The sequence below is a fragment of the Lactuca saligna genome, chromosome 5, assembly GCF_052625555.1.
Source record: "Lactuca saligna cultivar CGN05327 chromosome 5, ASM5262555v1, whole genome shotgun sequence".
In the NCBI taxonomy this organism is placed as follows: Eukaryota; Viridiplantae; Streptophyta; class Magnoliopsida; order Asterales; family Asteraceae; genus Lactuca; species Lactuca saligna.
The window spans coordinates 239,645,658-239,665,167 of record NC_136421.1 but is presented as its reverse complement, the minus strand read 5'-3'; the positions used below and the strand labels follow the sequence as shown (position 1 = coordinate 239,665,167).

General features: G+C 31.8%; 1 protein-coding gene across 1 annotated transcript; it reads right to left on the bottom strand.

Annotated features, from left to right (window-relative positions):
- Positions 1-17,058: 17,058 nt before the first annotated feature.
- Positions 17,059-18,918, bottom strand: LOC145046425 (triacylglycerol lipase 2-like). Its single transcript, XM_078994714.1, has 8 exons — positions 18,628-18,918; positions 18,399-18,539; positions 18,206-18,316; positions 17,954-18,097; positions 17,832-17,872; positions 17,677-17,756; positions 17,497-17,592; positions 17,059-17,402 (listed from the first exon to the last, which is right to left on the bottom strand). Exons 1-8 carry the CDS (start codon positions 18,916-18,918, stop codon positions 17,080-17,082), a joined length of 1,227 nt encoding a protein of 408 aa, XP_078850840.1. The 3' UTR covers positions 17,059-17,079.
- Positions 18,919-19,510: the final 592 nt, after the last annotated feature.

The following is a 19,510-nucleotide window of genomic DNA, read 5'->3' as shown; positions in this document are numbered from 1 at the left end:
AAAAAAAATATCATTTATTAGAGAGGATTTGGAAACTTAAATTTTTCTAACTTTCTTTTTAACTAATACATTAAATATATTACTATCTTAATTTTAGGGAAATCTCCAGAAAAGTCCCAAAATTTTAGTCCAATTTATGATAAAGTCCCAAACTAAATTTTGTTTACAGAAAAGCACAGAATACCGGTTAAAACTTCGAAAAAACCCTTTTCGACCGGTTTTGAAGATTTATCCGGTATTCCGTCTTTTTTCGTTAGTTTGCTTAAAATTTTGGGACTTTTCCGGAAACTACTTTATAACCAAAATATTGGGACTTTTTTGAAAATTACCATGGAATTAATGGATATTATTATTAACAAATCATTTATAAACATAACAAATATTTTTATTATCAAAAAGAAAATACACTTGTTGCTAATTTCTAGGAATAAATTGGTGGTCTAAGTACTCTTCTATTGCTTATTAACCACATCAAACTCTCTACGTTCCTCCTATGCATCGTTGTGCATATGATGATGAGATGTACCCAGTGAGTGTTCATCTAATGTTGGTGTTCCTCTTATGTTATTTAACCTAACTACCACCCAACATCCATACCTCACACGGTAACAACCATAGACTAACATACATCTATAAAATGTGAAAAAGTAAATCGTAAATGATAGTTTATGTGGAAAAAATTGTAGGGTGATTATCTATGTAAATTGTCATTCAGTGTTTATTTTTCACTATGTTTGTAATTTGATGGTTGTTACCGAATAATGTATGGAGGTTAGGTGGTATTTACGTTAAAGAACATAATGAAAAATCTATATATTCAAGAATTATTATTTAATGATATTTTCTAATAACATGTGATCATATAACGTCACACCTAATAGAAAGTAGACACTTATTAATTGTGTATTAATAAATATTATCAACTCTTGTATAACGATACATAGGAGGAGCATAAGGAGTTTGAAGTGGTCAACAAACAATAGACCATGTCGACCATTCTATTCCTAGAAATTAGAAACAAATATATTTCCTTTGTTTATTATAAAAAATATTTGTTATGTTTATAAATGATTTGTTAATAATAATATCCATTAATTCCATAGTAATTTTCAGAAAAGTCATAATATTTTGGTTATCAGGTAATTTTCAAAAAAGTCCTAATATTTTGAGCAAACTAACGAAAAAGGACAGAATACCGGCTAAATCTACGAAACCGGCCAAAAAGGGTTTTTTCGAAGTTTTAGCCGGTAGTTTGTGCTTTTCTATAAACAAAATTTAGTTTGAGACTTTTTCATAAATTGACCAAAAATTTTGGGACTTTTCTGAAGATTTCCCTTAATTTTAATATCAACTTTATATTTTATAATATAATATACTTAATTTGTTAGTTTAGATATGATAAATTCAAAATAAATTCAAGACAAAACTGCAAAAATTTTCTTATAGTATGAATTTTTTTTTAGGTTTAGTCCAGACTTTGATTTTTTTGGATAAACAGTCATTTTGAGCATGTTTGTACTTGATTTTGGTCACTCGGAAAACTGAAAATACTAAAATAACCTCCAGATATATTTTTTTCCTATTTAATTTTATGTTTTTTATAAATTAGGAGCCCACCTCTCTCTTTCTCTCTCTCTCATAGCTATGAAGATAATCCATTAAAACCTCATCATCATCTTCTTTAACACTTCATCTTCTTCTTCAAAAAAAATCAAAACCACGCCCCTGAAACATTTTGGGGTTTGTTTTTGATCAAGAACTCCACATACAAACACATACACACTTAAAATACTCATTGGAATCGATTTGGAAATTAGCAATAATGGATTCACCCGCCTACAATATCATCGACACCCTTTTGCTTCCATTCGTTCTTCAAGCTTCATAATAATAAATGTTCCAGAGGGTTTGTGATGTGGAGATTTGATGAGACCCTAGTATTGTTTTAAATCATCGATGTCTTCCCTCTTTTGCTCCACTGACGAAGTCATCATTTCTACCACTGCCATAGATACGCTAAACTACTGCCATTACCATCTCCAACATGGTTTCCGACCCATATCAGGAAGGTTTGTTGCCTCCGGCAACAAATGTTGAGAAAGTGGGTTCTCCAGCAACACCTTTGAAAGACATGAATATATATATATATATATATATATATATATATATATATATATATATATATATATATATATATATATATATATATATATGATTTTGTTGCGTGTGTGTTCACTTGATTTTATGTGTGTACTAGATATGATTGTGTGTGTTTATGAGATCTGATTTCATTTATGTTCATCATATATGGTTATTTTAGTAACATTTGTCAAAATTTTAAATTATTATATTTTGTGAAATATAAGAACATTTGCGTAGTTTACCATTAAACAAATGTCTTACATATATTACGAAAGAACAAATTATTCTATAACATTACATAAAATCAATAGTCCAATAGTTAGTCTAATAAGAATACAAGCAAAAATACACACTTTCTCGATCCAGAAAAGTCCAAATATTTTAGAATTTTTTATACAAAAAAGTCTCGATTTTTTAACTTTTTGCATAGAAAAGTCCAAGAAACCGGTTAATTTATACACTTTAACCTCTTTTGACATGTTCAGCAAGTAATGAGACCAAATGTTAATTTTCCAAAATAATCAGATTTTTCTGCAGATTTTGTCAAAACTTGTATATATATATACTGTATGAACGTATTTATATATATATATATATATATATATATATATATATATATATATATATATATATATAGATATTGCGTATTTATGTACTTTTTTAAATTTTTATATGTATATGTTTACATACTTTTATATATTTTAAATGTATAAACGTATTTTTTTACGTATTTATATGTATTTTTAAGTATTTTACATATTCATTTATGTAGTTTTATGTGTTATTTTTTTATGTAATACATATTTATATTTATGTTTACGTATTTATGTATTTTTTAAAGTTTTTGTGTATGTGTTTACATTTTTTTTATGTATTTTAAATTTATAAACGTTTTTTTACACACACACACACACACACACACATATATATATATATATATATATATATATATATATATATATATATATATATATATGTGTGTGTGTATGTGTATTTTAAGTATTTTACATATTATTTATTTATTTTTATGTGTTATATTTTTTATTTATTATGTATTTATGTATTTTTTAAGTTTTTTATTTAGATGTTTATGTATTTTAAATGTTTAAACATATTTGTTATATATATATATATATATATATATATATATATATATATATATATATATATATATATATATAGTTTAGGTATTTATGTGTGGGTCTTTATATATTACATATTTATATATATATTTATGTATTTTTAAAGTTTTTTATATAGATGTGTATGTATTTTTTTTATATAGATGGGTTTTTATATATTACGTATTTTCGAGTATGTATACATGCTTTTCCTAGACACTCATATATTTTAAAATTTTCCTATTAATTTATCCTAAAATTAAAAATAGAATGAGAAAAGCTAAAAATATGTGGACATGTAGGAAAACCATTTAGACATACTCAAAGAAGCTGTGCGAATTAGATAAAATTGTGAAGATGACTTAACTAAAAAAAAAAAATACATAAATACGTAAAAATAATACTGTTATACATTTAAAATACTTAAGCATCTACTTAAAAAGCTACAAAATATATAAATACATAAAAATACATATAAATACGTAAAAATACATATAAACGCGTAATACATTAAAAACACATAAACATACATAACGTATATAAAATACTAGAAAATACATACAAATACGCTAAAAAATATGTTTATACATTTTAAATACATAAAAATATATAAACGTATATATAGAAAACTTAAAAAATATATAAATACGTACATATAAGTACGTAATGCATAAAAAACATATAAAAATACATAAAAAATATGTAAAACACTTAAAAATATATAAAATACATAAACATCTATATAAAAAACTTAAAAATACGTAAAAATATAAAAATTCATATAAAATACATAATATATAAAAATATAACATATAAAAATACATAAAAAAATATGTAAAATGGTTTTAAATACATATAAATACGTAAAAAAAATATATGTTTATATATTTAAATAACATAAAAATACGTAAACATATGCATAAACAAACTTTAAAAAATACATAAAGATGTATATATATATAATGTTTATAGATTATATAATTTTTTTGATAAAGTATGCAGAAATGCCCCATTATTTTGAAAAAATTAACAATATGGTCTCATGACTTGTTGAACATGTCAAAAATGACTATACTAAATATATTAGCCGGTTTCTTAGGCTTTTCTATTCAAAAAGTTAAAAAATTCGGATTCTGTTCAAAAAATAAAATTTATAACTTTATTAAAAAAATTTCCTAAAATATTGAGACTTTTTAGGAGTTTCCCTATATATATATATATATATATATATATATATATATATATATATATATATATATATATATATATATATATATATATATATATATATATATATATATATGTCAGTCATAATTCATTCATCTCAAAAGAAAGAGCTAGTGAACCTCACCAATTACATTCTAATTATCTCTGACAGAGCAAGATAGCTGTCATCAACCCTTTAGAGCAAAGGCCCTCCGAGACCATATATATATATATATATATATATATATATATATATATATATATATATATATATACATATATATATATATATATATATATATATATATATATATATATATATATATGATCCTATAAGAGAAGGTTGTGACAATATTGTTATAGATGATCCTATAAGAGAATGTGTTTTTTTTAAGTTGTATGTTTTCTTTCTCAATATTTGTGTTGGAGGTACTGATACTATATATCTGTTGATGAGAAACTAAAGAATATAATATGAGTATATGTAAACTAATTCTTATTCATGTCTATAAATAAACACAAATGAGCTTGTGAGTCGATAGTGTGTTATGAATGAACATCATGCATAGATTTGACATAAAGCATGACCATAAAACTAAAGAATAACATAAAATCATGAGAAAAATCCAAAAAATGGAAAATAATAGAACACGGCATGTGGATATGTCCGACCAATGGACAAATGTAACCAAGTCATGACAAGTGATAGTGAATAGGTGGAAAAAGTCATAACACGATGAGTAGGCTGATTCACAATGCAAAAACATGGTTAAGTGGCAGGACACGTGTCACATTTGCAAGATATGTAGTAGCTTCTAGGGTGATATGCGGGTCACAACATGACCCCTTAGGTAACGCGACCCATCTTCCTAAGGGAAAAATATGTTACGGTTCCTACGGGAAGAATGTAATGGTTCCTATGAGAATGGTTTTATTAGATTCCTACGAGAATATTAATATGTAATTCCTACTAGAATATTGTTATATCATTCTTACATGAATATTGTTAAAAGGTTTCTTTGTGAACATAGATAAAGATTACTACGAGAATACTAATATGTGGTTCCTATGAGAATACTGATATGTAGTTCCTTTGGAAATATTGTAAAAAGGATTCCTTTGGGAATTTCTACAAGATTCCCTGAGGGTATAGCATGGAATATGTTGGGATGGAATCCTCGTGTATTCTTTTTATCTGTAAAGCTTGTGTTATAGGTAACTAGATTCCCTATGTTTTATCCTTTATGACTTGTTGAAGTCATGAAGATTTAAAGTGTCCATGATGGTGAAATCATGAAGGTTGGGTTATATCACAGTAACAACAATGAATTTGTAAGCTTTGATAAAAATTTTGAAGGTTTGTTTTCATAAAAACTAGATTTTAGAATAATTGTAGGTCATGATATTTATACAACCATGATGATGAAATGGTTGTTTAAAAAGTATGGGTGTTACAAAGTGGTATCAAAGCCAATGTTTACTCAGACTAGGTTTAACATCCCATAAATCAAGGTATAATTTTTCATTTTTGAAACTAATCCAAAACCATAATCGTTTACAAAACATAGTTTCCAAAAGTCATAAACATGAATCAGAGTATTCCAAAATCATATTCTCATAAAAATCCATGATGATGTGCACAATCAAGCCTTCGCTTTTCCTCTAACCTCTAAAGTACCTAAAACCATAACAATCAAACTATAAGCCAAATCTTAGTGAGCTCCCTCAAAATACCACCACACAATAAAACATATACAATCATGCATGATGGGTCCAATTAGTCATCGGACTGGAATACCCTTGGGTCCACAACCATCAAGTTGGATTACCCCGACCCAATCAGCAATCGAACTGGAATTCCAATATGCAACGGGTCCGATCAGTCATCGAACTGGAATACCCTCGGGTCCATATCCATCGAGCTAGATTACCCCTAAGCCCATAACATGAATTTGGATTGCCTTTCTAGCCTACGACTCGGGTTTGGATTACTCTACGGATTGTTGGCCTCCGCATAGAGCAATATTGCCTCAACCCAACTACATTATGTCGTCATATGCAAAAGATAAAGAGATAACCAACAACTAGATAATCATATAGATTTAACAAATCACCAGAACATAACAATATCCTATATACCAGGATACAGAATCATATGGGATGACATTGGTGTCTTTGACCAATGAGTATAGTGAAGAAACACACCTCACACCCGAAACAGATAGCAAAAAAGAACGTTACTCGAACTGCTGATTGAGTACACCAACATACTAAGTCTCTACGTTGAGTGTAGTCAAGACTTAGCCAAAAACACAAGACTATAACCCTGTACGTGACACATACCCTTTGGTATGCCCAACGTGCTTCATCTGAATTGTATTCTCCTCATCAAGTGCTTAATTCTCAAGGACTTTCCATCCAAAATCTGATATAGCCCCAAAACATTGTCTTATGTCATAAAGTTTCCACCTTTATGACTTTCCATGGATAGAAAAGGTCCAAAAGCTAACACCTTAACTTAATATTTCACTAAAATATCATAACTCTTGCATGGAGGGAAAAAAGGGACCAAGATCACATTTTTATGACTCAAAACACCCAAAAACGTTTGAAAGGACAAGTCATTTAGATTAGAATGAACCATACTCATGGATATCAAGATTATGGGACCAAAAAGCTCATAAACCCAAAACTATCTAGATCTAACAAATGCATCATCAAGATTAAAGCTTTATACCTTCTGTAGTTGAGAAAAGCAATATAGGCTTTGGATCCATAAGCTTGAGCTTCAACAATCAACAAACATGAACTTCTCTTCTATCCAAAAAGCACCCAAAAATATAAAAGGCTCAATATATTCTCTAGGGGGGCCATGGTTTCGAGTTGGAGGCTCAAGAGGGTGGAGTCTGATGTTAGGAAGGACCCCATGGGGTTAGAGTCCTTAAATAGGGCTTAAAACCATGAAAATAGAGTTTTTACTCAGCAGTGATATGCCCGGTATACCTAAAGTTACACCCAGCGTAACACCCTAAAAACACGACTTCCTCAGACAATATTCCCATCGTACTCCTAGTGTACTCCCAACGTACTGCCAGACTCTCTTCTTCTAGCTTAACTTCAAACAACCATAACTTCTTCTTTCTAACTCCGTTTTTGACGATCTTTATATCCACAAAAAGGTGTCGATGAGCAATAATTTATAGAAGAAGCCCAAAACATAACCCTTCCCATTTTACCCCTCAACTTCCATCCAACAATCGAAGGTTTAAATAACTTATCCAACATCATACACCTCCAATAGAGTCTAGGCTCCATTCCATTGAAGCCCAAGGTCTCCATTTGATCCATTATTTTTCCAAAATCCTGAAATAATAACTTATGAAAATAGGATGTTGCATTAGGTTTGGAATGTCCATACCTGGGTTTAAAATGTGAAATATGTAAAAAGATGATTTCGACGATAGAATCCTTTTAAGGGGAAGTGAATTGTAAATATCGAAAATTTGATTATTTCGCCATACTCTATTTAGCGTTTCGAGCCCGTTTTAGGCACGACATGTTTGAGAAAAATCAAGAAAAAAAGAAAATATAATAGAACATGACGTGTCGTCTATATGATATGATAATTCGATATGCCCAGTCAATGGTTACATGTCACCTAGCAGTGAATATGTGGCAAAATTCCTAATGCAACATGTATGTTGATTTGCGACACAAAGACATGTTTGAATGGCAGGACACATGTCGCATTTATAGGACGCATTGAAGCTTCTAGGGAGATTTGTGGGTTGCGACGTAGCCCCTTAGGTGACACGATCAATCTTCCTAAACACTATATATATATATATGGGGGTTCGTTTAGTGAAACATGGGCTTTTTTTGGGAAGAAAGAGAAAGATACGGTGTAAGTGATTCCTACATGAATGTGTTATGGTTCCTACAAGAATGTTGTTATGAGATTCGTAAGGGAATATTGATATGTAATTCCTACTAGAATCAAGGTTTTAAAAATCAAAATTTTATTTAATATCGTTTTACTTTTTGCAAAATCATAATCATAAAATCGGATCGGGGTCGAAAGATCATACCAAAATGAACTCATATTGAAATTTGTTCGTAAGACATCGATAATGGAATGAATTTTAAACCATATTTTTTTGCTACAAACCATAAATATTAAGAAGAAAACATCTTAATTAGAAGAAGAAGAAAAAAGTACATTTTGATCATGTAAAACCAAATACATAATGTAACACCAAGTTTCGAGTATGTCTCTGTTAAGTAAATTCATATTTTGAATTTTGGATTTTTGGTGGCTATGACGTGGTGATGGAGTCCCATGATGTGGCCTAGGTTAATATTTACATGGAGACTAAGTTAGTGCCACGACGTGGCTGCTTTTTTATGACAAACCCAAATCTGGGGTTTGTGTCCCTATTTAAGGGATGTAATGGATGCAGTTGCTCACCCTCAATCTCAAACACTATCCCTCATCCTCAAAAAGTAACCCTATCCTCCATTGCTAACTCTTGAGTTTTTTGTGGTGTTTGGTGGTCTTTTGAAGAAGAAGGTGCCCTGGAGCTTTATTTCAGCAAGCAACTTTCCCATTCATCTTGTGCACGTTTTATGGACTTTTTCTGATTTTTATGTTACTTGTCTCTAGATCTATGGCCCTTAATCTTCATGGTACGGGAATTTGGAAGGTTGGATTCCTTAAAGTTAGAAACTTTATGGATCATTGTGGTAATCTTAATATCATATGTTCCAGATATGAGGATATTTGGAGTTTTGGTCCCATGCTCAAGCTTTGAGTTCCTAATTGCCATATTTTTGACATAAAATGGAAGGTACATGCATGTCCATAAAGCTATGATTTTTATGGCCCTTTAGGTATAGCAAACCCTTCTATAAACTTTGGAAGAGTAACTATAGTAATTAGGTGCTTAATCGGTGTTTGCATGCCTTTAGCTACCTTTAAGGATTTATGCTTTGGAATCTTGTCTTATTGAGGTGTATTAATGGATAAAGTTGGGAACTTTATCCATCAAAAACATGGGAAGGATCAAATATGAGCTTTTGAGCTCTTAGAGTTGTAAGAAAATGGTTTAATAGGTTAAGTTGTCCAAACCAGTCCCCACGAAGTGGCCTTTATTTGCTACGACATGGCGACTAGGTAAGAACACGTGTGTTTCGTCATTTCTCTGCCACGATGTGGTCAAGGATGGCCACGACATGGCGCCAGCTGAATGTTGATTTTTAACTTTTGACCATTGTGACATCCCCATTTTCACGGCCATAAAAGACCGATTTGTTTATGCTTGTTTTTAAAATCAGAGTACTCTTTTACAGAAAACACATGCGGAATTTGTTCCCAAAACAAAATATGATAAAAATTATCAAAGCATTTCTCGAAGAATGTATTTTCATTTAATAATAAAACCTCGGGTTCCGGTACAGACATATAAGCATAAACAGAACTTACATTTAATTACACAATTGATTTATATCTCCTTTAAATCTCTCTGTGAAATATATCTTCGTATTAATACTTGTGATACAAAGAAAACTGAGTGGGTCAGGCTTGGGAGCCTGGTGAGCATATAGGGTTTTCAACCCACAATAATATAATTATTATATTCAACCATCAAACAATCAACTCAATTACCCATCCCTATTATCTTCTTTATTTCTTAGGATTTTACCCTAGGAATTCAACTACCCATCATTCATTCATTCCTAAGGATTGACCTAAGGAATTAGCACAAACTTCCATTGCTACATAAGGCACATCTGCCAACATTATCCTTTAAGCGCCTCTGCCAGGATTACGTCATACACTATGAGGCACGACTGCCAGGTTTATAACATTATCTTTTAGGCGCATCTGCCGACATTATCCTATAAGCGCATCAGCCATGATTATCCTATAAGCGCATCTTCTAGGATTACGACATTCACTACTTGGTGCATCTACCGATATTATTCTTAAACGTATCTGCTAGTATTATGATATTCTCTAATTGGTGCATCTGCCAATATCATTCTTAATCATCTTTTATACCTCATCGTTTTATCACATACCAACTATCTCATCAACCCATGTTCTACCCAACATATTTGTAGATATAAAATACATATACAGTTTAACTCATTTAAAAACTATATAAAACATCCATCCCACACTCATCTCAAATAAACAACAATATATAAACACATAGCACGTATTTTATAACAAATACTTCACATTTATGTGTTAAAAGAAAGTAACTACACACTCACCCAAACATATACTTAATACAGTCAAACAATACTTGTATTATACCCGTGTTTATGAAAGGGACTATACACCCACACATATAAACAACTTTATATTATACACATAACACATATTTTATACTAAATACTTAATAATTATGCGTTAGAAGAAAGTAACCACACACTCACTTGATTAGAAGATGATCGGGCAGCACTACGGCTTACAGAAGTAGTGTTTCTTCATAGATCTGGAAGATCTTCACAAAAACCGGCTCCTCGCGGGCAGCGCTTCGGCTCCGGAATAACGCTCTTCGGGATCCTCGGGGCTTCGGATCTTGCTTTGGAGCTCAAAAATATTAACGGGACTTCGGGGTATAAACGGCACGCAAAACAAGGCAAAAACTAGAGAGAAGAAAGAGTTTGAACAAGAGAAAATGACTGATTTCGAGTTCTATTTATAGGTTGAGGGTTTGGGATTACGCGGGGCGTACTCAGTACACTGGGCGTACTCGAGTTACGCTGGGCGTACTTTGACGTAATTGCGTGCGTCGACTGGTGGCACTCGAGTATTGGTCAGACAAGTTTCATCTGACTGAGTACGCTGGGCGTACTCAAATTACGATGGGCATACTTGACTCGTCGAACTTCTAAATTGCGTAACTTTCGCATACGAGCTCCATTTTCGACGTTCTTTATAGCCACGCAAAGGTGAGACTACGCTCTACAACTTTCATTTAGACTCCGTTGGCTAATTTTGACTTCTATTTTTATTATTTAATTTTAGAAGGCCGGGACAGAAAAATTTCGTTATAAATTCATAACTTCTTCGTCCGATGTCCGTTCTCGCCTATCTTTTTATCGTTTTACTACAATTAATGAGATCTTCGATTCTCATTTAGATTGTTTCGGCTAAAAACCGCTCGGTCTCAAATCGAGTATTCGGGCTGCATACCGCTAAGTCGAAACTTAGAAAAATCATAACTTCCTCATACGAAGTCAGATTTGGACGTTCTTTGTATGCACGCTCATGGTTTAACGAAATCTACGACTTTAGTTTAGATTGCTAAGGCTAAATATCGCTTTAACGTAAATTCACTATTTACATCGCGTTGTGTCGTGCCAGTTCTGTCGCAAAACTTTGACAGGTCATAACTTCTTCGTTATAACTCGGATTTCGGCGTTCTTTATATACATGGAAACCTTGTAACATATTCTATAACTTAGTTAAGATTATTCCTTCAAAATAATCTTCCATCAAAAAGTCATTTTTGATGCTTAACGTCTCTAATTGACTAGCCCGGATCTACGGGCGTTACAAGCATTGACTTTGACCAAGTTTGACTTTAGTTCAAATGGAGTAATTTGAGTTGTAGATTGAGGCTTGGTCACTGTTTGTTGTTTAGGTGACCTATAGAGCTGGTATTTAGAGCAGTGATCAATTCAGTTATCTGCTAGACTTTGAGGTGATTTTTCCTCATTGTACCCGTGGGTCAAAGGCACCAATGTGGTCCCATTAGGTCGACTATATGTAGTGCTCTGTTAGATTGGTAGATCTGTATGATTACATGTATTTGCTAGTTATTGTTATTTTTTGCGTATTTTGACATAGTGTGGTTGGGTTGAGGTTCTAATGCTCTGTATTATAATCCAACAAACCCGAGACAATCCAATCCGATGACTATAGGCCGGGAGTAATCAAGTTCGATGATTGTGGACCCGAGGGTAATCCAGTCTGATGATCGTGGACCCAGTATGAATACTTATATATGTTTTGTTGTGTGGGGTATTTTAGGGAACTCTCTAGGCTTTGGCTTACAGTTTTATTTTGTGGTTTCAGGTACATCAGATGATCGGGCAAGGTGAATGCGTGATTGTACACATCATCCTTTGGATTTATATTCAAGGTTGTTACTAGATATTTTAATTTTATGACTATGTTTTAGAAACAACATTTTTGCATGAATTGTGATTTATGAAAATGGGTTTTGAAAATGAAAATATTTATCATGATTATTGGGGTGTTACACATAAGATCATAAAGAGTTTATTATGAGTGTGTTATGCTATGACACCCACACATTCAGGCTAGTCAATTAAGATAAAATAAGCATTAAAACTGACTTTTTAATAGATGATTATTTAGGATAAATAATCTTAAAAAAAGTTATAGTATATGTGATTAGGATTCCGTAAATAAAAAGAACATTTAAACCCGACTTCGTATGAAGAATTTATTCTTCTTCGAAGTTTTGCGATTAACCGGAAAGGCTCTACGTATCGTAAAAAGTGAATTTTTGATAAATTACTTTTTAGCCTAAGTGACCCAAAAAAAAGTTATAGCAGTCATTAAACTGAGAGTGTGCATATAGACAACGTCCAAATCTGACTTCGTGAGAGAAAGTTATGATTTTGGAAGTTTCACCGTAACAGCGCGGGCACAAAGATCGAAATTCTAACCAATTGATTGTAAGCCGAAACAATCTGAGCGATTAGTGAAGATCTCATGAATATGAACCCATCGATGTAAAGACAATCGAGAATGGAGTCCGTATGAAGGAGTTATGAATTTCACATAGACTTTAACAATCTAAACTATTTTAAATATGAATTTTTGTTAGACCAAGAATTAGATGTTCAGACCTTAATGAAAGTTGTAGATCTCATCGATAGCTACATGTGAATTTAAAGAATGTCAAAAACGGTTCTCATATGTCGTTATTATGTCAAAAACAGTTCTCATATCTCATCGATAGCTACGTGTGGATTTAATGAATGTGGATTTAAAGAATTATGTCTGTGCGTTTTTCTCGGTTTTAGCTAAAACTCTGTAAATTAAGCTACACCTTTTTTGCTTTCAGTGTAATTTATATTTATGGTCATAAGTCGTTATTATGAACCTATGAATAAGATTAACTAGTAATTTCAATTCATTATACTGATTGATTAACTTACGGAAGAGGTGTGTATAATGGTCACATTTGCTTGATTGTCGGATTTCAAAAAGACTATATGCCGAAACAATCCCGCCTCCTAACTATCCTGCCTGGTTGATCATTACTTGATAGATATTGATGTAGACATTAGGATTAGTGAGGAATATAGACTATAATTATTATAGTCACTAGGTTTACGCAAGTAGACTAAGGCTTAATACTTTATGCGTCTAGATCTTTTCAAAGTACGAAGCGAAGCGTTGCTTAGCAATCATCCACTTTATCAAGTGAGTGCACAATTAGTTTCAACTTACACATAGATACAAGTATTCAAAATGTTTCAATGTTATGTGCGATGTTTTTTCCGTGACTAATATATTTGGACAATATGATATGATTGATACTTGATCTAATTGTATATTATACTTAATAATATGGTTGGGTAGTAATAGGCTGTGTAAAATTATAAATGAGAGGAAGTGATATGACTGTGTAAGATAATGGTTGTGATAAGTTAATGAGAGTTGTAAGAAACAATAAGCCGAGACTTGTCATGTTTATCCAAAAGTACTATTCGTACTGTCATGCCTGTCCATAGTACCATTATACTGTCGTTCTTATCTAAAAGTACTATTTGTACTGCCATACCATGACTAAAAGTATTGTCATACTGTTGTGCCATATCATTTAGGATATAGAGATTACTTATGTTAAAGATCCTTTAGAAAAGATCTCTCGAAATCATCAATCTATGATTAGGAAGAGAGAATAGCGGGAATGAGGTAACTAGAATATTTAAATGTTGAAGAATATATAATTATAAGAATATAATATCATGGGGTGAAAACCCTACATGCTCACCAGGTTTCCTAACTTGGCCCACTCAACTTCAATGTACCATAGGTAACGATACGAAGGTACTGATAGATAATGTAATTATCTGCTGAAATATTAATGACTTTCGTAGTGTACTAGAATAACGAAGTAAGGTCCATTTATGCTTATGTTTTGTATCAGTTGTGGCATCCCAAGTTTTAATTATTAATGAAAAACATTTTCTTCGGATAAATAAAAAGATTTAAAATGATCGTAAATTTGGGGATGTCACATATGCCTAATTCAAGATGTATTTATGAAATGATGGTGCTTTGCAAGACTCCTTGCAACTTTTGACGCTCGATTTTAACTTGAATAGACGAATTTATGAGACTTGGCTATATAACAAAACTATTGAGGTGAGATCAGGATCATAGTGTGATCAAAATCGTTTTTGACTTATAGGATCTTAAAATCGTAAGATCTTAAGATCAAAATCGGGATTTTAGCAACCTTGACTATAATATTGTTATATGATTCCTATATGAATATTGATTAAAGGTTCATTCGGGAACATAGATAAAGATTCCTACGAGAATACTAATACGTGGTTTCTAATAGAGATTGAAATGTGATTCCTTCGGAAATATTGTAAAAATGTTTACTTTGGGAAACATTGTAAAAACACCATTTAGGGATAGTATGACAATTGTTGGGATGAAATCATTGTGTATGGAGTTTATCTATAAAGTGTGTGTTATAGGGAACTGGATTCCTTATGTTTTATCATGTATGACTTAATACTAGATTCCTTATGTTTTATCATGTATGACTTAATGAAGTCATGAAGGTTGGGTTATATCACAGTAACACTAATGAGTTTGTAAACTCTGATAAAATTTATGAATGTCTGTTTTATAAAACATAATTTTAGCATGAATGTAGGTCATGATATTTGTACCAATGTGATGATGAAATGGTTGTTTAAAAAGTATGGGTGTTACATTGTAGATGACTAAGAGCTACCTGTGATTTTCTCTTGCTTGACTTATGTTTTTTTTTTTTTTTTTTTTTTTTTTTTCTTTACGAATGTAGAAATCACTAATGCATGACATATTCATCAGTGATTTGTACATTCACAAATGGGATTAGAACACTTGCGATTTAGCCTCTGTTATATGTGATTTCCTCTAAAAAAATTCAAACACCTCCATTTTTTTTAACAAGAATCATATGTAAACTTATCATAAATGTAGAAAACCTATTAAAAGACAAATAAAACATGAAATATTTCATAAGTTATAAAGTTTTCAGAGAATATTGTTCTTGAGTCATTAGAGAGAGTAGAGATCATTTCTTCAACATGAAATTATGAAAACGATTTGGGCACATGAATTGAAAACCAATTAGCCCACTATGGTGAATATTGCACAGATAATATATATGTAACATCCTATATGACTTTAATCGCCTAAGATTTTGATGGCTAAAAATGATGTATATTACTTTTTGGCTAAAAATGGCTAAATGAAAAGATTTTAGCTATTTTTAAAACTCCTGTTATTATATCATTATCATGGATTTTATCGTTCCTGCTCTCTACAATATACAAACTACAGACCGTACGAAAAGTTCTACTTTTATTAGCCTAAAATCAAGAAGAGGACAAAGTTATTGATTACATCAACATTATCTCCTCGGGTTTTAAGGATTGCATTCACTCCACATCTTCCTTGCAAACCCCTCACACCTACTATATCCTCCCTCCTATTTCTTTCCATTTTGCATTCTAAAATATGAATATTTTCAAATGGTTGAAGAAGGTGATTTCTCAAAAGAAGAAATTGTTCAAGAAGGTGATTTCTCGAAAGAAGAGCTCTGACATTCAGCCTCAAGATTGCGATGAACAACAATCTATGCGTTCGGCTGTCGTTCACTGTGATGATCTCTTTGTTTCTGATAAGCATCCGTACACTAAATTTGATTATGTTAATTTTATGGTCACCGGATATAATTTTGCTGCTCAGAATTACTCCTACACAAGAACAAACATTTTTCTATGAAACATCGAAGAAATGAAAAGATTGAAGACGCTTGTTTTTCTACAATGTATTTTTTTTCTCTAGCTTTTGTTTTTTTGTTTATGTCTTTGACTACATTGTTCTTTTATACAAATAAACAACACCAATGACATTTGCTTAAATCATTTATCATTTAGTACAAATGGAATAAACCGTTCGGTCTAGTTTACAATCATTAATGATGGGTCTGGACTTGTGCTCTTTCGTATAATTATTGCAACTTTAGGAGACAAATTATAATCAAATAATAACCTTTAACCAAAGTTGGCATATAATGGGATAATTTATATTTAAAAAGTTCTCGTTTATTTATATTCGAACTCTTTTGCATATATTTTTCGATTCAGAACTATAACTCGCTGTTATCCTAGAAAAAAGTATATATCAAGTAAACAATTCCAACTCTAAAAATTAAAGCCACCTCGTTTCAAATTTGATTCACATGCAAATAATGGTACAAATTATGAAATTAACAACAAATGAACTCGAAATTACACACGTTTGAACAAAAAACAAAGATTCGAATCAAGAGTGGACCTTGAAGAAGGCCATAAGAGGTTCATACACAACTTGTCTAGCATTTGTACCCATAACAGGATCAGCATGAGCATAATCCTTCCTAAATTGAACCACCATCTTGTTTTTATCATGATCCTTGAGTATTGCCAACAAACGCTTCACATCTTCAACATCAGAAAGCGAATCAGCACCACCATGGCCCAGGAAAAGTGGAAGGTTCTTAGGTATGTTCGCTATGTTGTAAGCAGGAGGTGATGACTGCCCATATCGCCTCCTGTTTTGTCCCCCATCCTTATAATCATACATTCTAATTGTTCCTTCTCTTATCACTGTCAAAAACTCGATCCATAAATAAAGATCATTTGATGCATGCTGATAATATATATCACAATACAATCAACGAATATAAAAGAGAAAACTTACTTTGAGCTATATGAATCAAGTTCTTCGTGGAGCTTGACTGAGGTTCATGGTCTAGAAAAACGTCGACTATCGAAGGCTTCAAGCAACAGTTTTTGCCTAAACCCATAAAAGACTCGAGTTTTAGTTCTTTAATCTTACTGTTTTCAAATCCAAAACTTGTATTTTATTTATTTATGATACCTGTGAATGAATTCAACAAGTTGGTACAATCGATGAGTGGATTCACGCATATTTTCTTTAGAAGCTTGGTTACAGCATCCCTGATTACATAAACAAAGACCCGTGTGAAAAAACATGCAACACCCGTTAAACTTTCGCAAATCACTAAAGCTTACCCTTTTGGATTAAACTCGTGAAGTCCCAGCCATCTTAAAGTCTGTTATACAGAAAACAGTCAGAATATTACTATAAAAGGTTATTAAATTTTGATAAAATATTCAAGATTTGGAGTCTTTACTTCAGCTAGGAAGTTTTCAGCAGCAGTTCTGCCCAATGGGGACGTGATCTGACCTACATAAGCAATGGGACTTAGCAATGCAGCTGATCTTGTCATGCTTACAAGCTGTCCTTTTGAAAATGCAGCCATTCCCATCAAAGTTCCCTAAAAATTTAATAAGCAAAAATTAAATACAAAAAATGAAACCATGGTCATATGTAATTACTATGATAATTAGATAACATTAATGTTATATAAAGATTGAGCTCTCACCAACGAGTGACCAACATAATGCAGTTTCTGGCCTGTTTGACGATGAACATACTGAAATGTAGCTGGAAGATCATATGCTGCTAACTCATCCCATGTCCAGTCCCAATAAGCCTAGATTTCATTTTTAGTAACACTTTCAACAATAAAAAAAAAACTGTCGCAAAAGATATTTATATGCTTATTGGCAACTAACCTCACTATCAGGCTTGAGAGATACATGACCACGGCTATATTTGGTTCCTCGTGAACTAACAAGCCATACGTCAAATCCATTGTCGGCTAAAACCAAAGCTAATGATTGATCTGGAGGGCTCAACAGCCATGTTATAGCATCCTGATTCGTAAGAAAGATTAAGATTAAAGGAAACAAAAATTGATATATGAATGTAATTAATTAATGGAAGGAGTAATTAATTACTAACCATTAGAAGACCATGTTGCAAAAGAACGGGGATTCTGTTGCCTTTCTTTCCACCTGCGCGTCCTAATGGTATTCTTTGTAAGCTTAGTATATAACCATCTTTTGTTGTCACTTTGTGTTCTTCACAAGTGTAGCCACGTGGCTGCACCATTGACTGACAGATGCCATCGGCATTTGAAGCAGAAATAACTGCAGATGTTTCGTTCCATGAGAAGTGTGTTCGGTTTGCTAAAGCTGAAGGATAAAGGAGAATGAAGAAACATGTTGCTATGAAAACCAGATTGTTTGCCATCTTAATTAGCGGTTTTCTTGCTTGTGACTGAAAGCAGAACGATGTTACATATTTTTTTTATAGTGAAAGGAGAATAAATGAGTAATAGAAACAAAATTGAGTATATATGGATATAAAAATTAATACTCTACGACAAAAAGATTATCTTTGAAGGTCTCTATGATTGTATTTGTATGCAATCAAAGGAGTTGGATCATGGAATCTTCCCAAGTCCTGTGGCTAGAATAATTTGTAGTATTCATCGAACCTATACGAAAGCATGGATCCAAAAGTTTTGAGGATATCTAAATTCACAGAGAAAACAATTCCTTGTTCTATCTTGTTCTAGCTTTAAGATATCTACCTACTGACCTACACATGCAAGCGGCTTGATCGTCTTATGAGAATAATAGTTAGAAACTTTCTTGAAGATAACATGAAGGTACTTCAATAATGCACTGATACTGTCCCATCTATCGGGGAACTAAGATTAATTTCTCCCATCAAATAAGTTTTCATGGTGCTGTCACTAAAAAATTTTATATGGTGTACAAACATTATAAAATATATATATATATATATATATATATATATATATATATATATATATATA

Coding starts and splice junctions, on each gene's coding strand:
- LOC145046425 (XM_078994714.1), bottom strand. CDS start 18,918: ATGGCAAACAATCTGGTTTTCATAGCAACATGTTTCTTCATTCTCCTT. Junction 17,873..17,953: donor CTGAAAACTTCCTAGCTGAA/GTAAAGACTCCA, acceptor TCTGTATAACAG/ACTTTAAGATGGCTGGGACT. Junction 17,403..17,496: donor CTTGATTCATATAGCTCAAA/GTAAGTTTTCTC, acceptor AGTTTTTGACAG/TGATAAGAGAAGGAACAATT.